This window comes from Podarcis vaucheri (assembly GCF_965113315.1).
Source record: "Podarcis vaucheri genome assembly, chromosome: 13".
NCBI lineage: Eukaryota > Metazoa > Chordata > Lepidosauria > Squamata > Lacertidae > Podarcis > Podarcis vaucheri.
Window position 1 is genome coordinate 21475336 of NC_138751.1, and position 26110 is coordinate 21501445.

General features: G+C 44.5%; 1 protein-coding gene across 4 annotated transcripts; it reads left to right on the forward strand.

Annotated features, from left to right (window-relative positions):
- On the forward strand, nt 1–25726 carry CD19 (CD19 molecule). Of its 4 annotated transcripts, XM_082196997.1 has the most exons (18): nt 1–215; nt 585–720; nt 5083–5328; nt 6381–6494; nt 7310–7609; nt 8987–9094; nt 10213–10258; nt 11925–12001; nt 12875–12985; nt 15767–15823; nt 16431–16490; nt 19186–19263; nt 19349–19417; nt 20163–20231; nt 23075–23143; nt 23258–23347; nt 23940–24020; nt 24464–25726. In XM_082196997.1, the coding sequence occupies exons 2-18, from the start codon at nt 711–713 to the stop codon at nt 24544–24546; spliced, it is 1668 nt and encodes a 555-aa protein (XP_082053123.1). In that variant the 5' UTR covers nt 1–215; nt 585–710; the 3' UTR covers nt 24547–25726. The 4 variants fall into 4 exon arrangements, with proteins under 4 accessions (XP_082053123.1, XP_082053124.1, XP_082053121.1 ...); XM_082196998.1 differs by lacking the exon at nt 1–215 and having other exon boundaries at nt 562–720; XM_082196995.1 differs by lacking the exons at nt 1–215; nt 585–720 and adding an exon at nt 3306–3980.
- Nucleotides 25727–26110: the final 384 nt, after the last annotated feature.

A 26110-nucleotide genomic window follows, 5' to 3' on the forward strand; every position in this document is an offset into this window, starting at 1 on the left:
AGGCCCCCTAGATTTAGAGGCCCAAGTTGCCCTGCCCTCACATGAAGTATTGGGTTTGCAATTTTGAGAGAGGGGAGGTTGCCTGCTGGGGAGGGGGCAGGCTGGTGAGGCCCCCTAGATTTAGAGGCCCTAGGATTCAGCCTACTTAGCCTATACATAAATCTGGCACTGGCTATATAAATAGTTCCTCCTTCACGGCCTGGGCAGGCCATCAAGTTTGTTTGTTTTTACAAAAGTTATTTTAAACATTTTTTTCAATTCATTATACCGGTACTTGACTAAAGAAACGCATTGGCAAATTCAGAAATGTGTGAATTTCGAAGAATGGTTATGTTTCGGTTCTCGTATTGTTTCAGAAAGTATGAATGAAGGAGGCTTGCCATTAAGTGTGAACTGAACACAATTGCTCCCCCATCCCTACACCAGAACGGAAGTACGATGCAATGGGGAGTCTGATAGTGACTGCCCCCTGACCAAGGGCCAACTACCACCAACAGCCCTTTAGGAAGGAGTCTTATGACTTGCTTTATGTTGATTGTGTTTTGCATGTTCTTAGTTGTTTGCTGGTTTGCTTTGTTTCGCAGTGGCACCGATGTTACCACTCAGGACTGCCGTGCCCTATTTTGGCACTTGAGGCGAAACAGGAAGTGCAACCCACTTGCCACCTCCATCGTGCGCTTTTATCTTGTGAACCGCCCTGAGACCTTTGGATGAAGAGCGGTATATAAATATAATTTTAAAAATCTTACACATTGTTATAGGAATTCAAATAATAATAAGAAGAAATTTTTATTTGTATCCTGCCCTCCCTGGCCAAAGCCGGGCTGAGAGCGGCTAACAACAGGTAACAATAGCACACTGCACATAAAATCACACAGTCAATTAATTAAAATACATTCTAGAATCAATTCATAATCAAATTAATGGCAGCCACTGGGTTAGAGTTCTATAAATGTTACAGCAGGAGAGAGAGTGTCAGACTGTGCCCTGGCCAAAGGCCTGGCGGAACAGCACTGTCTTGCAGGCCCTGCGAAAAGATGTCAAGTCCCGCAGGGCCCTAGTCTCTTGTGACAGAGTGTTCCACCAGATCAGGGCCACAGCCGAAAAAGCTCTGCTTCTGGTTGAGGCCAATCTAACCTCCCTGTGGCCTGGGATCTCCAAGATGTTTTATATGAAGTCTGTAAGGTCCTCTGTGGGACATACCAGGAGAGGCAGTCCCGTAGGTACGAGGGTTCTAGGCCGTATAGGGCTTTAAAGGTTAAAACCAGCACCTTAAACTTGATCCTGTATATTTGCTTCTCAATATTCTCTGGCTGGCCTCTGTTATTTTCTCCCACCGATAGAAAACCTACATGTTATGTACTGAGTTGAATAGGATCCAAACTGCAGCAGTCTGATTGGTCCTAGAACAATAGGATTCAGAATGCAGCAGTCTGATTGGTCCAAGAACAATGCAGCAGCATGATTGGTTGGCAGGAACCACCCAATCATGCTCCAGATATAAGTGAATCCACAACCTGATTGGCTTACAGTAGAATTCCAGAATTAACCAATCATGTGCAGCCCATTGTGTAAATAATGTATATTAAGCAGATACTTTGAGGGGACTTTCATTCATTCCTCCTCACCACGATGAGCTGAATAAAGAGCATGAAATCACTTTGCGACTCTGAGTATATTTCACTACATAAGGACTGTATACGGACTCTTGGATACACCATAAGGGGAAAAGGAGCAGTAAGGAGCAGTTTTTTCTTACCACACACATCGTTCAGCAAAATGTCTTAGGGAGACCCTGGTATGCTATGTAAGCAGCAACATTTTCTTTATCTAGTGTTTATCTAGTTCCAACTCCTGGCGTTAGGGTGGAGGCCCTGCTGCTTTCTGGTGCCTCTTTTTTTTCATCTTGCCACATCCTTCACAAACGTTTTGTTTTGCTTTTTAAAACAAAAGCAGTCCTACAGTGCAGGGCCTTCTGTTGCACCTCTTGAGGGAGAAGGTAGCTCTTTGTCTCTCCCCTCCCTCCTTCTCCTCCTCACCCTGCTGGTGCTGACCGTTCTTGGCTTCCCCGCCCCAATTATTTGTTTCATTTTAACTGTTGCTTTTGTGGCAGCAGAAATAGACTCTCCTCTCCCCCTCCTTCCTGCCTCGCTCGTGAGAAAGGGACAAGAGGACATCCTTCCGTGGAGTGAGGCCTTCTGGGTGAGGTGGAGGAGAAAGGGGCCTGTGACACTACTGCTTGAAGCTCCGCTTTGTTATAAGAATTTAAGGTCTCAAATATATAAATTAAATGTTCATAAAATTACAAGGCAAACACATACATAAGTATATAAACCATGTGTCTGAAATAGCACAGGAGAGCAATCCTGAAGCCGTTTTGACTCTCCCAAATTGACCTCAAATGTTTCTCTGCAAGGAGGAAGGAAATGGGAAAGCCTCTCTCTTTAGGGCGTCTTTGTGTATGAATTGGGGGAGCCTGTGACTGGATTCAAGGAATTAAAGTATTTACTATCACAAAAGAATGGCCCAAGTAAAGCAATCAGAGACCATTGTCAGGTATCCTGGCAGACAGGATTTCTGTTGTAGACGGCCTCCTCCTGTGATGTATGTATGATGTTTTTGGGGGTGGTCTTGAGCTATAGGGTGGGCAATTTCAAAACTCTATATAAGGGCTTGCGCACCATTGTTCTGGGACCCTCCTGCCTCCTGCGTGTGGCTGTGAGACCCTGTTGCAACAGTTTAATAGTGATCAGACTTACTAGCTGCTTTGCTTCTCAATATTCTCTGGTTGGCCTCTGTTATTTTCTCCTACTGATAGGGAACCCACTTAAGCACTCTGTACAGGCTCTTAGATACCCCATAAGGGAAAAGGAGCAAGTTTTTTCCTACATCAGCTTGAAATACGTTACAAATCTAAAGTCTTTGGAAATTTAAACTGTTATCTTATTTTCAGCAAGACTTTTAGCTGGTTCAGCTGTCAGGCAGGTGGCCCACCAGCGAGGCAAGTAAAGAGGGTGTCAGTTTTGTTTGGTTTGGTTGTTTTTTTTAAAACAATTTTCACCCCCTGCTCTTATTCCCTGAGACAATGGTCTCATTCGATCTCATGACTGGCCCTGCGACAGTGTGCAAAACCCACAAATACCCACCATTTCAGAGGTGAAAATAGCGAGGAGCTTGTAGCATCTCAGTTGTCATGGAAAAGACCAGACCAGGGAGCTCCTGCCAAAACTTCCCGAAGATACCACCAACTGCCTGAAGGAACGTTGTTGTTGTTGTTGTTGTTGTTGTTGTTGTTGTTGTTGTTGTTGTTGCTGGGTGATGTTCAACTAAGTTTTACTCAGTGTACGTCTGGTTACATGACGTAACTTAGTTATGCTCACTAATTTCAGTGGGTCCTCTGAGTGGAACTCGCTTGAATATCACCCGCCGTGATTATTTCTTTCATCGCCACCGCCACTAATAGTAACAAGTCACCTTTTGTCACCTTTATTTTTGTTTGGTTTCAGCAAGTTACATTGCAAACTGCCTCAGATATCTAGGGGTAGATAAAGTGTAATTATAAATTGTGGAAGGAAAGAAAGAAAGAAAGAAAGAAAGAAAGAAAGAAAGAAAGAAAGAAAGAAAGAAGCCTGGCACAAGCGGTCTAATACTGTAGCTTCTCTTCTTAGTTGCTTCTGTGCTTTACATAGTCTCCCCGCCCTTCCTTTCCTCAGCCCTCAGGGGAGCATGGTGGGAACTTCATGCTCCAGGGACCCCCTTTTCTGCCAAAGCAGTTAGTCATCAAACTACTGCCCCTTTGGGGCTGCCTGTTGGGCCTCACTCTGCCTGGCTGCCCAGGGGGATGGATCGGTGTGCAAGTGGGGCTGGCTGCCGGGAGGCGATGGTACCCGCTCTGCGTTACCTGTTTTTGCTGTGGCTTGGTTGGTTGGGAGCAGCCACTGGAGTGCCGGGAGACCTAACCGATGTTGTCCAGGCCACAGGTAGGTCCTGCAGATGGGAGACGATGGCGGAAGGCAAGAAACAGAGGTTGATGGGGATGGATTTCAGATATAGCGGTGGGCGGGCAGGTGAGGACCACCAAGGTAGCAGTAACAAAGAATCCCTCTGAGGATGTGCAGAATGCTGTTTCCTGACCACAGCTGGTAGCATCTGGGAATAGTAAGCAGGCAAGCTTCCAGCTGGTAACTGGAAAGGTCCATGGCACCTGAATTTGCTTGTTTTCATCCTCCTTTCCTCTGCTATTGTGTCTTCCAAATTGAAAGCCTGTGTCATTTATTTAAATCTGCACTATGCAGCATCTAGAAAAGCCTTAGGTGATCATTGTCACCATTTATCATCAGAAGGCTTCAGATCAGAGATTCAGCTGTTAAAGCAAGTAATCAGCTGTGCGGAGCTGTGATATTGCTCATGAGGCTAGGAAAGAGAAAGTTGACATGGCTTGACATTTGCCAGCATGGGCAACAGAGGTGAGAGGAGAAGGTATTGTTGGTCTGGTGCCTTCATACTTTATGGCTGGGAGATGGGTCCCTGAAGACCTACCTAGTGCCATGAAAACAGTCTTGGGTACTCAGAGGTCTCTTTTTAGACACCTTGGCTTTCAGAGGCGAGGCAGGAGGCAATCAGGGAGAGGACCTGTTTCGATGTTGGCATATTGCTCATGAAACACCCTGCCAAGGAAACCTACCTGGTACCTTCACTGCTGAGTTTTAGGTGGGAGGTTAAGGCCTTGCCATTTGCCTGAACTCTGATTCACTTAATGAGCTTGAATGAAAGGTTGGACTATGATGGCACAGGTGTGCTTGTACTTGGCCCTAAATGCTATTTTACCAGCTGTTTCTTTTCCTATTTAAATGACTGTTTTGCTTGTTGTTTTATTGCTGCTTTAAAGATTTTTAAGAATTAATTTTCACTGTCTTAAAAGCTTGCTGCTGCTATGCATGTTTTAGCTGGCTGTATATGAAAGATGGCGGTTGTTTGCTCAAACTGTACGCTTATCACTTTGGAAACGTTTTAAGTTGGAAAGTGTGTAAGAAAGGAATAAAAAAAAATTGAAATGCTTGATGTTTTCCTCCCAAATCCCAGAGACCCAGGCGGTTCTTCTGCCCTGCACTTTTAACCACACACTGGCTTCTGACGATTTGAATCTGACTTGGCTTGGTCCCTCTGGGAAGGAACTCTCGTATGTGCATGTCAAGTATAACCACTCAGAGGCAAATCTGGGTGAAAAGTGGCGTCTCTTCATTTACAGCATCTCTAGGCAAGATGGCATATGGTTTACCTGCAGCTGGAATGGCATCTCAGGAAAGAACCACACACTCACATGGACAGGTGAGTAGGTATGGTGAGGGGAAATTAAACTGAGTTTCCATATTGTCTTTTTGGTGCCTACTGAAGACCTTCCTCTACCAATAAGCCTTTTAAACAGAGATCTTTCCCAGTCTATATCTGAATTGGAATGGTTTTTAGATACAGTGGTATTTTAATTGTTTTATCATGGAGCATTTGCTGCCCTGGGGTGCTTGGGAAGGAAGTTGGGGGATATTAAATCAATCAATTAATAATCAATAATGCTACTAATAATAATGGCGAACCAACCCAACTTGCACTTTCTGAAACAATTCATGAGCTGAAACACAACCTTCCTTTGAAATTTACACTTCTCAGAATATCACAATACTTTTCTCCAGCCAAGTATTGAGAAGTGTGCATTAAAATGCATGCATTAGTGAAAACAGCGTTAAAATTAGCATTATGGTTGGGGATATTGCTTTGCAAAAAATGTACGTGTTAAGAGAAATTTGCTGGTGAGGATTTTTTTTAAAAAATGTACTTTTTTGTGATGTGGAAATATGGAGAACGAACTTAAGACTGGCAGAATGAGAAACTGAGAGAAACTGAAACTGGCAGATTCACTCATCTCTACCAATGAGCAGTTAAGATGGCGGTAAAAAGCAGAAACCAAACTCTACAGATACTGTTATTATTACCATTGTTGCCACCACTGTAATTTGGAGGACGCATTCACGTATATGCTGCTCTAAGAACTCTCAGGCCCCCATGGCTGACAAACAGTGCAAAAGTCTGTACCTGCTGCAGTTGCTCATTTACTTGGCACAGAACCCCTGAATGCTATGCTGGAGAAACTGGTACAATTGGAGGTTCTGTGACACACAATCACACTACACGGAGGGAGGGGAGCTGCAGCCCTCTAGACAAAGTGGTGTTGGGACCTGTAACTGGAAGCAAGATGGGCTGGTTCAGCCAGAATGAGCACAGCATAATGTGGGGGGTAGGGGTGGGGTAGACAAGAGTGGGCAGGGCAGATTGTCTGGGCTGAGAAACAATGGGCTGGGTTGCTCATCTGAGTCTGTTTACTACAGGTGATGATGATGATGGTGGTGATAAAGACCCTGAGGACATTGAAGAGGAAGTGAAAGACAGCATGAGAGATGCCGGTTCGGGTAGTAACAGCAGCTTTTATCCACCACAAGCCTGTGAGATCACATCCAAGTTGTATTTCTACATTTCACTAGGAAATTGGGCGAGGGGTGGATTACTCCTTCCCCCACCTCATAAAGGCCTGGTGGGCTGTGGCTAAAGTACACCTACATTTGTGAGGAAGGACTTCCGGGACTGTACATTTTTAGGCTTTTTTTCTGTCTGGTTCCTGGTAGTTTTACTGTACTTGGTAGCCCTTCAAATTAAGGGCAAAAAGCTGGTGGGCGGGGTGTGACAGGGAGGAAAGTTTTTGCCTGGTACCTTTCAATGGGTCAATATTAACTTCAGTGAGAGTGGATAGGAAGCAGTTAGTGTGTAGCTTGCTCTGTCAGTTCCTTCTCAGCTCTGGACCAAGGAAGGCCCCATGGCTCTCCATGTAGTTCCACATCCTGTTGGAATTTGGGAGTCCCCACCCCGCTCAAAGACTCAGGTGGTTTTCTTCCTCTCTGATTAGTGGCATCCAGGGCCTTGCATTCCTTCGATCGGTCCTTACAAGCCTAATAGCAGACGTGCCACTGTGTGGCTCTCTCCCAAAGTTTCACAAGCTGCTGTTGGGTAATGCCGGATGCTTTTCAGCTGAAGGATTTTGCAAAACCCAAGATGATGGCATCTGGGCAGACATATTCAGTTTACATATTGCTTCCTTTAAAATGTATCGCTAAGGCTTACCCCTCTGCATAATTATTATTATTATTTTTAGCCAGGATTTAAAAATCTTTTTTGAAATTTTGGAAAACATCAGCCGTTAAAAAATATTTTAAAATGCAGAAAACTGTGTTTCAGCTCAACTTCTCACTACCGTCTTCCGTAGGGCGCCAGGCTGACTCCCCACATCCTACAAATGGTATGGAATCTTTTCCCTGTGATGCCCCAGTACCCAGGAACTGGACCAATGGGACTCTCCTCTGGATTCAGCACGATTCAGTGGGCAAAAAGACTGTGCTGGTGACCGTGTCGCTGTGGCGCTCCATCACTAACCACTGGCTGTTGATGAGGACCAATGACATCATTCTGATGCTGCCATCGGTGACATCCACAGATGCTGGGAACTACACCTGTCAGTGGAAGGATCAGGCCCGCCATTTTCAGCTGGAGGTGGCAGCAAAGCCAGGTGGGTGAAGGCGAACAGGGGGACAAGTTTGTATGCATTTGAAATGTAGATCATCTTTGCAAAGTCCAAATCTCCAGTTTCAGATCTGAAATGTTTCCAAATTTTAATTTTTCCAGTGCAAGGTTGATGTTTTTTTTTAAAAAAAATACCACTATGGAATATTTATTTTGAAATATGGGGGCGGCGGGATCTAAATACATACACACACACATACATAAACAAATAGGAAGCCTCGAAGGGCTCGCCCACACTTCCCTTTTGTCCCATGAGTTCTTCAGTTTGTTCCGTGATTTCCAGGCATGGGTCCGAGAGGTTTTTCTTTTGTCCCACTGCTTCCCCCAGGAAAACTCTGTTTACTGCTGAATGTCAATCAAATGTCAATCTGCAGAAAACCCAACTGATGTTTGTTCTGATTCAGCAGTAAACAGTGAGTTTTCCTGGGGGAAGTGGCAGGACAAAAGAAAAACGTCTCGGACCCATGCCTGGAAATCATGGGACTAACCCAAGTGTGGATGAGCCCCAGGTTCTGCAGTAGGAAAAGTTCTGCAACCAAAATCAACCAAAATAAATAATAATTCCATATTTGCACACTTAAGGTAAAGGTAAAGGGACCCCTGACTATTAGGTCCAGTCGTGACCGACTCTGGGGTTGAGGTGCTCATCTCGCTTTATTGGCCAAGGGAGCCGGCCAATACAGCTTCCGGGTCATGTGCCCAGCATGACTAAGCCGCTTCTGGCGAACCAGGGCAGTGCATGGAAACGCCGTTTACCTTCCCGCCGGAGTGGTACCTATTTATCTACTTGCACTCTGATGTGCTTTTGAACTGCTAGGTTGGCAGGAGCAGGGACTGAGCAACGGGAGCTCACCCCATCGCGGGGATTCGAACTGCCAACCTTCTGATCGGCAAGTCCTAGTCTCTGTGGTTTAACCCACAGCGCCACCTGCGTCCCTTATTTGCACACTTACTAGTTTACAAACCCTTCTTCCCTCTGGTGTGCACAGCAATGTGCCGTTGCGACTTGAAACACAGTGGTGGGACAGGGGGAATGGCATTGCAGCATTTTAGTCATTGATGCTTCCTGCAAGACATGTATGTATTACCTAAGAACAGAGTAAACCTGCTTCATACTTTAGAAATACCATATTTCCTTGAATGTAATGCGCACCTTGACATAATTAGTGTGCACATTAGATTTGATGGTGCATTAGATTCATGTAAATATGGTATTGGTTCTATCCATCTACAGATTTAAACTGGCAGTTGAATCAATTGAAACTCATAGGATGAATCACTAAAATTGAGTTGCAGCCATAATAAAGACATGCATATAAACAGAGATTCCAGTTAATTGTTTTCTTTCTTCCTCCCCCACAAGCTGCTTGGCTACAATTAGGAGCCCAACACTGGATAATCTGGACTGCGGCCTTGGTACATATGATTGCCTGCCTTGGTTGCCTTTTCTGTTTTCTGTGGCTCCGGCGAGGTAAGTACAGGAACAAAGGCAAGATCAAGCACAGAAGGGGGTGGCCAAATTCTTCTGGCAACTCATCTTCCTGGTCTTGTAGCTTAACAGTAATTATTCTGATGTAAATACATATTCTGCCCTTTTAAGCAGCATGTTAAGCCAACATTAACTTCATGCTGAGAGGGTTTGCCCTGGAAAGGGGCTGAGGAACTAAATGCAGAATGGTTGCTGTGGCAGGTGTCATTACAATGAGCAACTTGTAAAAGGATTGTGTGGTGGCGGATTGTGATATACGACTCTTGTGTGATTGTTAATATTCTGTTAATCTGAAATGAAATTTGAATTGTCTTTTTTTAAAAAAGAACAGCAACAGCAACATAATAGAGCAAGAATGGGGAGCCTGCCCCCATGTCTCCAAACCTCCCGTGTCTGTCTAGCCTCTTCCTAACAACAACACACATCCCCTCCTTTCTCTAGGCCCTATTGAGTTTCCTCCTGACAAACTGACCAGATAAAATCGGGGTGGCTAGTCTGTAGCCAGTATCTGGCCCCTGAAAAGGATTCTTGTGCTCCCCAGATTTATCATTTTAAAATAAATAAACTATTGAGCACTCTTACATGTCCCTCACTGTATTCTCCCAATTCTATTTGTTTGTTTGTTTAAAAAATGTTCTTACTGACTGGTGCCACAAACCCCTTACTGTGATGCCAAAGGTTTTTTTGTGGCTCCCCTCCCTGCTTTGTCTATTTTCTTAAATCTTCTTCTTCTTCTTCTTCAACTGAATTTAGTAATTAATAATACAGTGATTTAAAACACTGTAGAATTATGTGACAGGAAAGACAGCATTGAGAAAGGGCGCTAACCATAGGTCAACGCAGTCCTCAAGCCAAAAAAAGTTAGGCACCTCTGGTAAAACACCTACACTGTTTATTAGCAGCCTAAAACTAGTAGCTCCCTTTGAATAATATTTGCAAACAGCAGTTCAGCTACAGTAAAATAAGAGCTCTCCAGTGACAACCCAGGTATTTAGCCTATCTGATGTTATTAATGTAGACCAATATGCCACAGTGGCTGCACGGGAAATGATTTTTATTTATTTATTTAATGCGTTCCCGTTCTATCCTTCTCATTTCAGCCATTCGTGTTCGTAGGCAGATGAAGCTGAAGGGTCCTGTCCGGAGGTAAGTAGTGCTGTAGGGAAGAGTGCAAGAGCATTAGTAGGCAGACCATGGGTAATAAATAACCTGTGGAGGGAGAATCTGGGAGGGTGGTCTCTATCCCCACAAGACAGCACTGGAGAAGAGGGGATCTCTAGCTAACCCCTGTGGAACCAGAGGGGGGATGTGGGGTATGGGAAGAATAAACCAGGGCTGGATTAAGACCTTTAGAGGCCCCAAACCCTGAAAAGATTATGGTGCTCCCCTGTGTTATTCAAAATGAAAGCAAATACTAAACCATAAAATAAAAAATTAAACAAAACAAAACATATCTTTCAACACATGGCAGGATCTGATTTCATCGCATCATTTCCATCTACTTTAGTAGGGTGCCCCCTGGTTTAGGTTGGGATAAGTCATAAAAAGAGAACAGGGAAACAGGGAGAGTATGTAAGTGGAGTGTAAGGAAGTCTAAGAAAGTTCTGTTTTCTCACATGAGGACTACTTCAATGTTTTATTGAAATATAAAATGTCAATTTCTTTAAAAACAAACAAACAAAAAACACCAAATTTCTTTTGTGTGTATGTGTGTCCCTGCTTTGCTGGTACCCTAAATGCATGCCTACGCTGTAAGGTTACCAGATTTATTTCCATGAATCCGGGGACACTTTTCAACTTCAATGGATTTTCTATGGGGACTGATTTGTAAATCCGGGGACTGTCCCCGGGAAACGGGGACGTCTGGTAGCCTTAGCCTAGGGCTTTTATCCACACTTGCATTTACTCAGCTCTTTCTAGGCATGATCTGTGATTTAAAGCTCCTTGTTCGAGCGCCCTTTCTGTTGTTGTTGTTGCTCTGGAGCAAATGGATGTTTGCTCCGAGTTTCAAGGAGCGGGGTTTTGTAGGGAAAACGTGGGGCAAAAACAAACAAAGACACAAAATGCCCAAACACAGAGCGTTAAAGCACAGAGTTCTGCCTGGAAAGAGTGAAGAAGTCCTTAGTCTGCCTATTGGGTAATCTGGTACTGGACTAAGCATCTCTGGGAAGCTGGGATGGGAGGTGGCAAATTCTGTCTGAGGGTAATGGGCATTTGAAACCTTGGGTACATCTCTTGCATTGGTTGTGGTGCCACCTACTTGCAGATATATTTTTATTCTGGGCCTTTTCCTTACCCATCAACAGACTTCCCATGGCCCAGTAGTTCCATTTGGTAATTGTAGACTCCAGACTTAATATGTTGTGTTTGTTTCGGGGGTGGCTTTGGAAGGTTAATGTTTATTACTTCACTTGCTTCAGCATGTGAAAGCCAGCTGTGCTGCATTTGGGGACCCTTTTGCTCATTCTGCAATGTGGGGGCTCTGGACATTTGTCCTGAGCCCTACCCTGATGGTACCACTGCCATGTCCAGCCATTTTTGCCACCAGATGTTCCACTGGGCTCTCCATGGGAAGATCAGACTTCCATGGGGATCTCAGCTGCATTCCTAGCACATTGATGGTTGGTACCTAACAATCTTTTCCAAGTGAAGTTCACAGAATCTGGTGCAAAGCCTGTGTTGTCAGTTTATACATTTACTGCATGTTCGTGGTTTATATCCTGCCTTTGGGCCCAGTAAAGTTTTTTGAGGCAACATGCATTGAATTCATAGTTTGGTGTCGTTCATTATTTTATGGTTCTGTGGTTTCCAGAAGGTATTTCTGTGCCAAGAGGAACAGGCCACGTGCTTCCAATGGGGTTCTGGTGGGACCCTCAGCAAATGAAGATGGTGAGTTAATGAGTTAATGACTTACTACCCTAACCCCGCCCCCTTCATTCCTTGAGCTTCTGGGCTGGAATCTGTCTTCTTGTGAGGGAAAGTAGAAAGCCAGGTTCCAGAACAACATTCTTTGACTTTTTAATCATTGTTTATTTATTTTTCCAATACAAAATTATAAAAATCCATATATATCTCCATATACAGAGATTTCTCTGAATCTCATGACTTCCACCCCCCCCTTGAGCTCCATTTTAAACATATAAAACTGCATCTTCTTCCAAACTCTTAACTTATATCAATCCATATTGCCCATGGTTATGGTTACACTACAAGTGAAATCAAAATCCTGCCAGTGTTTCCATCTGCTTAAAGTGGTCTCTTAGATAACTTATAATCTCCCCCCCATTCTTTTCTAAAGTTTCTGTCCTCTTGGTTCCTGAGTTTTCCAGTCAGCTTTGCCATTTCGGCATAGTGCAACAGCTTGGTTTGCCAATCCTCTCTGGTAGGGACTTTGTCTTCTTTCCATCTCTAGGCTAGTAGCATCTGAGCGGCTGTTGTTCCGTACATAAAAAGTCTTTTCTGGTCCTTTGGGGTGTCTTTGACTTATTTATTAATTGCTACTACTGTTGAGAGACCTGGTTAACCCAGAGATGGCCAGGAATAGCAATTGAGAAACTGGTGGTACCCTAAACTAACAGTTTTATTAGGACCAAAACATTTTGTTCACAAGAGTCTGCTTCAATTGAGATTGATGTGCATTATGTTAGTCTTGGGAGGCAGCAGGCTTTACATGGCTACCTCTGTAAGTTGTTACCTGGGTGAGTGGGTGGGTGGGAATTGTATCTAGATGGAGCTTGTGTTTTTACCCTCACCCTCCCACAGTCTGTGAGCGGGTGGATGCCTACGAGAATGTGTTGCCAGATGGGGGTCCAAGGCGTGGCTGTCAGCTGCTACAGAAAGGAAAGATCCTACCCAATACCACCAACATGGAAGGTATGTTTGGGGCGGGGGAAGAGGTGGAAGGTTGTTTGTAGTTAGAGGAGAAGCAGAATTATGAAGGAAGAGTGAACATTTGCATAAAGTGCATAGATCATGGAATGGCTAATAGGGGATGGGGAAATCATTTAGTTCCGTTCATATCTGCACGAGAATCTACCTAACCTGCACTCTCTGAAACATCACATAAACCAGAATGCAGTATATGAGGTTTGAAATATGCATTTCTCTGAATTTTGCAGTAAAGTCCCCAAATAAACAAATGTGTGCAAAATGTGTGTATTAGAGGAAAGAAGACATCAAGATGCATATATCTGTGAAAAGGGTGTATATTAGGGAAAATGCCTACTAAATTACTAATGAATTTACAGGAGGGCTTTAAAAAAGGAAATTCACAAACTGGTGCAGAAGTGCAGCAAAATGAGCCTAAGACTGGAAAAAAGAGAAAACAAAATCAACAGATTTGTTCATTCCTGGTGGTGATACTGAATAATATCACAGGGCAAATCTAAAAGTGTTGTTTACAGTCGGAATTTATTTTCCCCTTGATTAAAGAATGTACTTTTGTGACTGTACTAGATTGCCCTTCACCAACTTGGTGTCTTCCAAATATTTAGACTACACGCTCTCATCAACCCCCTAGGGTGATCTAAAGGCACAAAAATGCATTCTTTAATCAAGGGAGGAATGGTTATGTTTTGATTTGCATAATGTTTCAGAAAGTGCAGGCTTGATAGATTTGGGTGTAAATGCATAGTGAATCAATTTTCTCCTAATTGTGAGTGGAAGTCAGAACACAGGAGACAGAATAGGAGCCAAATTACACTGAAGCTTGATACGGGTTTTCTTCAGTTACGCATAAAGTAGGGATGGGGTGGGGTCTTATTTAAAGCAGAAAATGTTTGTGCACGCAGGGGATTCTCATGGGGCCAAAATGACAAGAGGGGAGGCTTCAGCACCTCCCACCCACATACCCCATTCACGCTTCAAATCCCACATCAGTGCTTAACATCTGATAGGAGCAAATGTATTTTTTTAAAAAAACAGGCCTGCCACCATCATGCATGATTTGGTACAGTGGGTTCAGGGCAAGAAGCTAGTGTCACTAAGGTCACTGCAAGGAGTTCAAGCATAGCCGGAGTGAAACAAATGGAGGTGTTTTCAGACACGAGGCTTAAACAGAAATGGCTCCAAGCATGAGGCCATCTGAGGTGGAAGATTTGGGTGCCATTAAATAGGGCAGAATGGTGCAGGCAGATATGGTCCACAGAGCATCGTATACTCAAATCTTCTCATGAGCCCCTTTGAAATGAACATTGTCCTTCACTTGTTAGATGTGTTCTGGAGGTTTTTGAACATTTACATGCAAATTTCCTGTAACTGCGAGGGAAAAGTACAGCCTTAGTTACCGCAAGTGTGGAAGAAAACCCACCTGTGGGAGGCCTTCTCAAAATGCAGAAGTTTTAGCACAGGAAACACATAGAACTGTTTGAAGAGAAAGGAAAAGGACCCACTTCCTCCTCATTTAAGATGAAGATGCCATGGTGAGCATCTTGCCGCTGCCTGTAGTGTGCAAGGGGCAGGACTTAGAGGTTTTGCACACACACAATATGCAGTTTGGGAAAAGAGCCAGCCCACAGCAGCACCAAGCTGAGCTCTTGGTGGCAGGGGTGGCAGTGTGCACAGCAAGCTCTACATGCTGCCCCAAAGTGGGGCACAATGCATGGCTGCACAACTGGCCCCAGCAGCTTGAGGCTCTTTCACAGCATCCCACAGCTGTGGCGCTGTGTTGCTCACTTTCACATTCAGAGCACAATTTTGCAAGGGGGTGGTTGTGGGTGGAAGAGGGAAGGAACTTTGGTCCAATTCACAGAAATAGCAGATGATGCAGTAACCCTCCTCCTGGACTGTTCTGCTTCATACCATCTCATGGTTGAATGAATGCCCGTCAGGGAGGAAAACCCTGCACACATATAATTAGCGTAACAGGAGGGAAGCTAATGCTAGAGCTCTTCTCCCTGCCAGGCTAGTTGTCTATGTGCAGGGATGTTGTCACCACCACCCACTTAATCAGATTTAATAATGCAATCCCCACTTGCAATTTGAAGTGGCACACTTGAGGAACAGGTTTTTACCACCTCATCCAAGCCTTTGTCTTACCATGCAGCACCCAACAGTATTGAAACCTACCCATCACCCAGTGTCATCAGCTAATTGGCAGGTGGCCCTTATTTGGAAGAAATAGTTTTGCAGGCTAGGGACGCGGGTGGCGCTGTGGGTTAAACCACAGAGCCTAGGGCTTGCCGATCAGAAGGTTGGCGGTTCGAATCTCCGCGGCGGGGTGAGCTCCCATTGCACGGTCCCTGCTCCTGCCAACCTAGCAGTTCGAAAGCACGTCAGAGTGCAAGTAGATAAATAGGTACCACTCTGGCAGGAAGGTAAATGGCGTTTCTGTGTGCTGCTCTGGTTCGCCAGAAGCAGCTTAACCATGCTGGCCACATGACCCGGAAGCTGTACGCTGGCTCCCTTGGCCAATAAAGCGAGATGAGCGCTGCAACCCCAGAGTCGGCCACGACTGGTCCTAATGGTCAGGGGTCCCTTTACCTTTACCTTTAGTTTTGCAGGCTGAGACTGGCCTGCAGACTGGAGATTAGTTACCTGTCCTAAACATTTATGGAGTCAACTAGAAGAGTGCAGTGATTTCAGACCAGTAAGATGAGTACAGTAATATCGGTTTTTATGTACATCTCTCTCTCTCTCCCTCCTCTTACTCACCAGATGAAGATGAAGAAGAATATGAACATCCAGACAGTGAAATGGAGCTCAAGTCAGATGGTATGTGGTGTGGGGGCATTGGGATGAACTTGTGTGACTGCCGTGCGTTGTGGTCAACTGGGTGCCCAACAAACCCTTTGCTGATTAACTCAGATGGGCTGAATAAATATGGCAGAGGCTACAGGTAGCTTACTTACTATGTGCATGGTAGGAAACAGCATGCTGCTTGAGAGGGACGGCATAAGAGGATGGAAAAAGCAGAGGGGCTGCTACAGATCCACATCCTTCTGCACTTGCCGTGATACACACAGGGAGAGTGCAGATTGTAGGCATGGGTATGGAACTCAGAAACAGCATAGACCCCTGAGCCTATTTGTGACACCCACTTAGCTATAACAGGTCCCCCATACGCTGCACTGTATCAGGGAACTTGGTCCAGCTAGAGCGTATGACGCACAACCCAAAGAAGCAGAGGAGTCACAGTCATCGAGTGACTGATGGTTACTGGGTGCTGGGTGACTGGAAGCAAAGTGGGTTGGTGGAGTGGGAGAAAGCACAGCATAAAATTTGGGAGAACACAACATAAATTGGGGTATGGGAGAGAACAGGGCACAGTAGGCAGAGAGAATGGGTGGGCCTAGTCATCCAAATATTTTTTTTGCTTCAGATGATGACAACTACGAGAACACCCAGGAAGAAGTGAAGCAGGGAGATGCGGCTTTGAATGGTAAACATTCCTTTCCTTACTTTCAGCTCACCAGTCTCCCACATTTTATGAGCAAATGGAGATAGACGAAACCTTTCAGCATCTCAGGGAGGTGAGGAGGACTCTCTGTACAGCTGCCCAAGCATGCTAGCCTTTGTTGGCGGGGGAGACTGTAGTGATTTGTAGAGTTGCTTCATAATGTAATGGAGTTTTATTGAGAATTAGGTGTGTGTGTGAGAGAGAGAAATGCCCAGTGAGGGAGACCTGGAATAAATAAATCCTGGATTTCAGAGGCGGGAAAGTAGACTGATCACAGGAGCACTACCTTGGGAGTCCTTTCTCAGTGCAGAGAGGAAACCATATCTCCCTGAATGGGCAGCTCATTCTGGACTGTAACAGGCAGAAGGAGCGTCATGGCCTGGGCGGAAAGGGGGTTGATTTGGGAAAGGCCTAGATTAAGAGGTCTGGTGGGCTGCAGTGGCAGAGGAAGGGAGTGTGGGGGTGCGGGACACCCCGGGTGTCATCACTGAGGGGGGGGTGTTGATAAAATAACAAAATATTAGTTGTTAATAATAATAATAGTAAGGCTCATGAAAACTTTTTAGTTCAGTCAACAATGCCACACCGCAGGGCCAGCACTTACCACAGGGCCTGCAGCGTGCCCAAGCCACACGTCTCTCTTGGGAGTGACATGGTAGCTTAGGCGCCTGCAGGCTCCACACTGCCTGAAGTGGCAGCGTGGAGCTTGCGTCTGCCCTCTGGCTCTCCCTCAGCTGCCCTACAGCTGAGGAAGAGGCTGTGGAGAGGCCCTGCCCCCATGGGCTGCTCCCCCCCCCCCCGGCTGCAGGCTGCACGGGCCAGACCCGGCACCCAAGCGGCTAGCTACACCACTGGTGAGCCGGATTAGTTGGAGGTCTGGTCCCCATATCTGATCTAGTATTAATAATTATTTGTGCTAATAATGATTTATTATTTATACCCCACCCATGTGACTGGGTTTCCTAGGACTTAGAGTTGGGAGCTGTGTGGTGGTGACTGTGTGACGTCAAATTTCCCTTCTGTATAAAGATGTGGAAGAGGCTAGATTGGGTGGGTACTGTGCATTTCCACAGTTCAGGAGAAATATATCTCTCTAATATATCTTTCGAGCAATTGCATCCCACCCCGCCCCCCATCCAAATACATACTGGTTCTAAGTATATAATTCTCACTTTAAAGATATTGAGCATTGGTGAGACGCTCAAATGAGTCCACTAACAGTATGTGAACCACAGCAACCCCATAGGCCTTGTTTCATAAACTGCCCTATAGTAAATCAGACCATCAGCCTACCTCAGCCTTTGCCATAACACAGAGGCAGAGCATTCGCTTCCCAAGCAGAAGGCCCTGGGTTCAATCTCCAGGCAAGGCTGGGTGAGACCCCCTGCATGAAACACTGCCAATCAGTGTAGATAATACTGAACTAGATGGACCAATGGTCTGACTCAATGTAAGGCAGCTTCCTATGTTCTTGTTCCAGCTTATTGCCCTGCAGATGGTTAGGACTTCACCTTCCATCAGTTGGCCAGTGATGGGGGATGTAGTCCAAAGCATCTGAAGGTCAACAGATTGGCAAAAGCTGGTGTATCCCTAGACACTGCAGTGTGACAGGGCAACGGCACTTTCCCCCCTGGTGCCATTGGGCCCGCCCTCACTTAAATATAGTGCACCCACCTCACAGAACACCAATTCCATGAATTCCCACAAACTATCCCAGATTATCTTGTGGGGGATTTGTGTGAGGGGAAAATTTGGAGTCTCAGGCAGGATTTGATCAAATAAACAAAGATTTTATTTAACAAAGGAAGTTTATGGCACAAGTGGGTAAAACATAGGATACTTCAGATTATAATGTTACTTCACTTCAGTGCTTTCTCAGTTGCTGCATAGCTGTTGCCGCTTAATACTTTGGTTCTTAAACAATGTGGTACTTCCTGTCAATTACACACCCCTTAGACAACCTTACTCCTGAGGTACTCCAAGTAACAGACTCAAGGGATCACCACACCCCTCTTAACTGCTTTGGGAGTCTTCTCTTTTCATAGAAGAATCTCTCCCCTCTTGATTGGAATGAGACCTAAGTAGACTGTATCTGTCCAGCTTCTACTTCTCCTGGCTCAGCCTCAGCCTCCCGGTTAATTCCTGGCCTATTACTCTTACAGGACACCACACACTGTCCTTCACCCTAAGCTCAGAAACTACTTTCTTCAGCTTGTGACATATTCCTCAGAGTGGATGTTTCTACCCAGAACCAACTCTCTCTCCTCTCACTCTCTATCTCCCTCCCTCTCAACCTATTATACCAACCTCTATCCCAACCTACAGTCTCTCAAAATCTTCTCCTTTTCAACTCCCCCTCCTGGAACCCCAGCCAACCATAAACTGCCATTCGTTAACCATTTGCTAGCAGGGAAAAGGAAAAAGAAAACACTTGGTGAACCAACCTGCCCAGCAAAAATAAACTTATCCATCACATGCAGCAGCTAGCAGGAGCTCCCCGGGCTTTCAAGAAGAGGTTCTTCCCAGACATGTTGCTGTCTTGGGAGTCTCTTTAAAGTGAAGGTTTCAGCAACTGAACCTGGGGGTTTCTGCATGTGACGCATGTGTGAAGCTATGGTTCTCCTTTCCCCACATGCCAGACTTCATTAAGCAACAGCCGCTGTTCTTCCATCCACAGATGTATCGCTTTATGAAAACAGAAAGGACGAGACCAAGTCTGGCTCCCAGAAGTGGGGCTCAGGTATTTGGAAGTGCGGTGAGCTATCCGTGTGGGGTGAGGGGTGGGTCATGTCAGTCTGTTAACCTGATCTTCTCACCAACATCTTGCTTTTGACCCACAGCTGACCCATTGTATGCAAACAATACTCAGCAGTCCGTGAAGAACCTGATCCAAGATCCACTTGCTGAAGGTGCGGGATCTGGGTGTGGAAGCAGAGACAGGGGCAGCCAGCTCACAAACACACACACACGTTTGTGTGTGTGTGTGAATGAAAATGAAGACCAACTGTTTAGAAAATCCAGTATCCTTCATTCAAGATACACTCTTCCTTAAAGGAGGCTGTCTGTACAATTCCTGAATTATTCAATATATTGATCAGAACCTGGAAATACTGGGGACTGAAGCTGGAACCTTCCAAATGCAAAGCTGAGTCTCTAATCTGCTGCTGAGTTATAAACAGCTTCGTTTCTTAATTTCAGAAGTGTAAGGATAAACTGAGCGTGTATCTCAAAATGTGTTGGGGAATAAAGGAGAGCGGAACAACCACACTTCCCTTGTAACTGTGTAATCTTGGAAGTTGGTGCTAACTTGCAGAATTTTGCTGAGAAATGTGGAAGGGCACATGATTGCCGCAGTCGCATTTCCTCCATTGACTCAGCAGACTGCTCTTGTGGTTGATTACTGCTTGCCATGGCCACCCCTTTTAGCCATCTTGCCTGTAGTAACTGTAATCCAAGTGATACCAGCCACGGGGACACTATGAACCATCTCCCTTCCCTTCCTTTCTAGCACGGTTGTTGCCCTGAGTAAATCTGCCTGGGAGGATTTGGAGAGTTTGCCCCATTAAATAACACCCTCAGTATATTTGCAAGCACAACCCACTGCCATTCAAGTCCTCTGGTGACGTTCAGTCTTTCTGTGTTTCCCCCTCACAGATAGTGAAAACTATGAGAACTTGGAAGAAGAGGTTTCTGTTTCCCCTGGTGCAGCCCGACTTATAGCAGGTACTGGATAGGAGCTTGGAGAGGGCAAAGAATCGAGAGCCTCTTTCCTGAATCCTCCAAATAATAATAATAATAATAATAATAATAATAATAATAATAATAATAATAATTTTTATTTGTATCCTGCCCTCCCTAGCCGAGGCCGGGCTCAGAGCAGCTAACATCATAAAAACAACACAATAAGCATAAAACAGACATCAATTAATTACCATATTTTTTGCTCTATAAGACTCATTTTTCCCCTCCTAAAAAGTAAGGGGAAATGTGTGTGCGTCTTATGGAGCGAATGCAGGCTGCGCAGCTATCCCAGAAGCCAGAACAGCAAGAGGGATCACTGCTTTCACTGCGCAGCGATCCCTCTTGCTGTTCTGGCTTCTGAGATTCAGAATATTTTTTTCCTTGTTTTCCTCCTCCAAAAGCTAGGTGCGTCTTGTGGTCTGGTGCATCTTATAGAGCAAAAAATACGGTAAAATTCATCTTAATACATACATACATACATACATACATACATACATACATACATACATACAGTGTATGGTGTTCTTCTGCCTATCTAACAAAGACCTACCTGTGAGCTGGATGTCCAAGTGGGTCTTGGACTAGGTTCTGAAGTTGCTAGTCCCTGACGCATTTTTTTTTTCCAAATTCTTTTTATTATTTATTCCATAAAGAAAATAAAGACTGACATACACATAGAGAAAACAAAGCATAATAAAGAAGAAAAAAGGAAGAAAAGCTTACCAACAAAATAAGTAAAAAGTACACAAATTTCTTGTTTTCATAGTTCTCCCATAACATAACTATTTCTTTCAGGACTTCCTTCAACCTGGCCGCGAATCATACGAAGCGAATAAATAAAGTTACACGTTTCCTCGTTTTTATTGTCGTTGTGTCCGATTCCCCCCCCCCTCTGTTTTCCTTACACAATAACCATAGTCTGTCACAGTACATCTCTGAATCCCTCTAGCGTTATTTGTCCCTCACTAATGCCTTCCAGATAATTTACGTATTTTCCCCAATCCTTAATGAACACTTGGTCTTTTATATATCTAATTTTTCCCGTTAATTTATCGAGCTCTGCATATTCTGATAATTTAGATCTCCACTCTTCCACTGTTGGGGTTTCCTGCTGTTTCCACCTCTGAGCTATTAGGATCCTTGCAGCCGTAACTGCGTAGTATACCAATCTACAATCCTCCTTTTTTATCTCTTGTCGCAGTATCCCTAATAGGAAGATTTCTGGTCTCTTTATGAACGTGTACTTTAATATCTTTTTCAATTCTGTATATACCTTCTCCCAAAACTGTTTTACCCTTCCACACTCCCACCACATGTGGTAGAAGGAGCCCTCTGCATCTTTACACCTCCAACACTTGTTGTTTACCTTATACATTTTTGAAAGTTTCACAGGTGTCAGATGCCACCTATAAAACATCTTCATGACATTTTCTTTTATCACAGTACACGCCGTAAAGTTCAACCCATCTCTCCATAATCTTTCCCAGTCCTCATATTGTATGCTGTGGCCTACGTCTTTTGCCCAGCGAATCATCACTGATTTAACTTCCTCATCACCTAAATTCCAGTCTAGGAGCATCCTATACATTTTAGATATATTTTTCACTTTACTATTTATTATTTCCGTTTGGAATTTCGAATCTTTATCTGCATAACCTCTTTCTTTGATATCTTTACTAAGCATCTGGTTAACCTGTTGATGGTTAAACCAATCATAAACATATTCTTTTATCTGCTCATAAGGTTTGGTTCTCCATTTCCCATCTACTTTAGTCACTAACTGGTTGTATGTTGCCCAGTTGCCTCCCATGTTGGTAGTTTTCCTACTTATTATTTCAAGAGGTGATAACCAGTGTGGTGTTTTTGGTTCTAATATATTTTTATATCTTTCCCACACATCAATTAGCGGTCCTCTGAAAATATGATTACTAAATCCCTTATGTGCTTTCATTTTGTCCTTCCACAGATAGGCGTGCCATCCAAAATGATTATCGAAGCCCTCTAAGTCGAGTAGCTCCGTATTTTCTAGTTTGACCCAATCTTTTAGCCAGCTTAGGCATGCTGCCTCGTAATATAGCTTCAAGTCTGGCAGGGCAACCCCCCCCCCTTTCTTTTATGTCTGTTAGTAGTTTAAATTGGATTCTGGGTTTTTTGCCCTGCCATATGAATCTCGAAACTGTCCTCTGCCATTCTTTTAGAGTCCTACCCCCTTTTATTATAGGGATAGACTGAAATAGGAACATCAATCTTGATAGAACAGTCATCTTGATCATATTCATTCTTCCCCACATTGACAATTTTAGCCGTCCCCATTTTTCTAAATCTCTCTTTATTTCCCTCCACATCGGCTCGTAGTTATTTTTATATAGATCTATAGATCTATTTTTATATAGATCTATGTTTTTAGGTGTTAGCCATTTTTTTTTTACCTTTTTAAACTTTGCTTAATATGAAGCATGATTCTAAGTACATTTACTCATAAATAAGGCCTTCTGAGTTCAATGGGGTTTACTTTTTCAAAGCAGGTACGCATAGGGCTGCAGCCTTAAGATAACTATGCTTCTGCATAAAGTTAAGAGTGAAAAGCAAATACAAAATAAGAAAATAGCTGACCATTTGCCAGTGGTATTGATTTTTTCAGAGTTTCCTTGTTGGACTGTCAGCATTGTTTGGGGACTACATTGCCCCAGTTCAAACAGAGTGTAGCAATTCCAAATGGGGCTTGATCAATGCTGAATACATGGGCACAAATGACTGGGTAACAGTACTTCTGTAGAGGCAACCTGATATGACACTGGCCTTTGGTATCTCTCTCTGTCCCCCAGACTTACGCAGGCAGCTGGCCCTGGACCCCCATGTGGACAAGCAGGATGGATGCAGTGAGACATCTACAGGTAAGCATTAAAAAATAGTTGCTCCTGCTAGTTAAACTACAGCTCTGATTAGCTGCCATCCTACTTGGCATAATTTATTCAGTCCCGCTTGTGACATTTCTGCTGCCCCTTCAGGCTCCCAGTCCTATGAAGAGATGAATGGATCCTTGTGCCCCACTTCAAGCAAGCTTCTCCACCTTCATTCCAACATAAGCAACGAGGAAGGTGAGTGCCATTTCCAATAATGCCCCGGAATGCCCCAAGAATAATCTCTGGGGCGCTGTGGGAAATTCAAAATGCTGATTCACAGTCACATGCCACCCACCCTGGCAAGCATCAGTTCCAATGGGACAGAACTCCTGTGAGCAACTTAAGAGGGAAATAGAATCTAGCAGTTTGGAAAGAAAAACTCCCAGGATCTGCAGACAGGGTTAGCATCAGGGTAGGAGAGCTGATGCCCAAGTTTTCCAGCTTTGTTCTTTCATGTATTCAATGCTGTTGGTCAGTAGACGTTAGGAACGACCTCTGAGGATTGTTCCTCCAAACGAAATGGGAGATGCCATTTTCTAATCCCTATTATACCAGTTGATTAGAGCGGCTGGGGACATGACGGGAAGAAATCCAGCAGGTCAAATTTTCCTAATCATTCTCCTTATAAATTAGGGAAAGCTACACCTGTTGGGTTTTTTATAGTCAGTCTTTTAAAAAAATGTTTGGCCAACAGTGAGGCCAATTATCCTTAGTCCCATAGGCCCCTGTTTAAGGAACTGGAATTCAGGGTCGCTTCATCTCTGACCAGCCCCCCTGCTCCTTGCAGATGCCGATTCCTATGAGAATATGGAGAGCCCCAACAGTGTCAGTTCGCGGAAGGAAGGCAACATGGATTCATGTGGAGAAGGTAGGTGTATGGGAGTCGAGGATTGTGCTCTAGGAGAGTTGGGACACTTTCACTAGGCATTGCCCATGCACTTTCAAGCTGTCTTTCCATCCACAGGTCTAGAAGCTTGTATTTATATAAGGAGCGTTTTTTCCAGCCAGAACTCACTGTAACTCAGTTCTGGCACCTCTCAGGTGGGTGCCATAGCCATTGTAAGAGAACAAGGGAGGTGTTCATGGTGAGTTCTGGCACCTCTTTCTCTAGAAAAATAGCATTGTGTGTGTGTGCGCGCGTGCACACACACACACACACACACACTTAAATAGAAGTTGAGACTCTCAAATTGCTGGCTTCAATAATAGCAACTTCCACGTTTGCACAGAATTCATACAAGAAGTCCTGCTCAGATTTAGACCAGGACCCAGGATTTATCTAACCTCTGCTTTCCTTTGTTTCTTTCACAGGCACGGCCTTTGGTCTCCCACGGCAACATCACTCCATACCTTTCGGGGTAGATCTTAGAGGGGGGGTGCTGTGTTCAGACTAGAACGAGCCAAGGCGTTGGGGAGGCAGGCTCAAGAGCTTGAACCTTCAGCAATTCCTTTCCTCTCTCGGCCAGGACGCAATGTTTCTACCCAGAAACTGGGACCACACAAACTATTCTTCTCGTCTTGGCACTCCGGATCCTCTGGGAGCAGAGGAGTGAGGGGTGCTTCCAGAATGCTAGAAGAGGGGGTCCAGAGATCGGATTCCAGGGTTTGATCTCCAAGACTAGGAGCAGAATGGAGTCCTACACATCTGAAATGGAAGCAGAAAGACTGAGCTGAAGATATGCAAGCACATTTTTTTAAAGAGTTGAAAGTAAAGAGAAGCCATTTCTAGTGGAAGAAACACACCTTTCTTTTGTTCCACAATTATTACCTCCAGCCAAACTTTGAAATAATACAAAAGCTGATTTTGTTGGTGTTCTAGAGTGGTTAGGCTGATGTGGATCTGCACACACACATTTTTAGCCAGATGTAGATATTTCCTCAGAGAATCAAGCTCTGGCGCAATTGGTCCTTCTTTCCAGAAACCAGTTGTGCAAAGTCCTGACTGTTAAGCCCTTGTGACAATCATGAAGGTACCTCCTTCCTTTCAACCCAACTGGCTGTGCAGAGTGCTGATTGGCTAACCCCTACAATGATTACAAAACCACACTCTCTTACCCTTGTCAAGCTGTCCAATGCATCATCTGTTTGCGACTTGGCGTATTGGTCAGGAATAGTCTAACATTTCAAAATTCTGTAAGCAGTGCCTATCCATATGGCTCCATTTTTTATTATTATTGCACACTATTACAATGGATGTTGCCCCAGAGCAGAAAAAAAGACACTGCTGCCTATATAGGTAGTTCCACCAGAGCAGAAAACAAGACATTGTCACCTATATCTGAATGTAGCCTTCCATGGACAAAAGTGGAACGAGCACATACAATGAGCAACCTCTCTTTCAAACCACCTTCAGCTGTGGGGCGGGGGTACACACAATTGTCTGTTTCTAGCCTTAATTCACCATTGATTTCATTGTGAGTTGATGCATACTTGTATTTTCATATGGGGAAAGGTAGGCATTGTCGGGGGTGGGTACTTTGTGTCTTACACGATGTCTCACACAGCCTACCATCTTACTTTGCCATTTCTCCTGCTGCCATATCCTGTAAAATAAAACTGAAATTCTATAATAAACTTCAGTATTGTGGGATCTCTGTTACTTCCCACATCTGTTTTACCTAATGTGAAACGGGCCTGCTCCCGAGGTTTTTTATTTGCCCTTGAGCAGGAAGAGGGAAAGAAGGAGCTCATAATTCTGTTTTGCTCTTACAACATATAAAAAAGAAGACAACAATTCCCTTGAAAATGTACAAAGCCATTTCCCTTGCCTGCATTAAACAGCTGAGATGAGAGGGAGGGCTTTCCAGGACAAAGCTTGCTACTTCTTACGAGGTAGCACCTCTAATACAGGGCCAGCCCACCTATGAGGCAAAATGAGGCGACTGCCTCAGGTGGCAGGATCCACAGGAGGCAGTGATAAATTAAAACAGTTGCTGTCACCATTGAAGCCAGACAAGT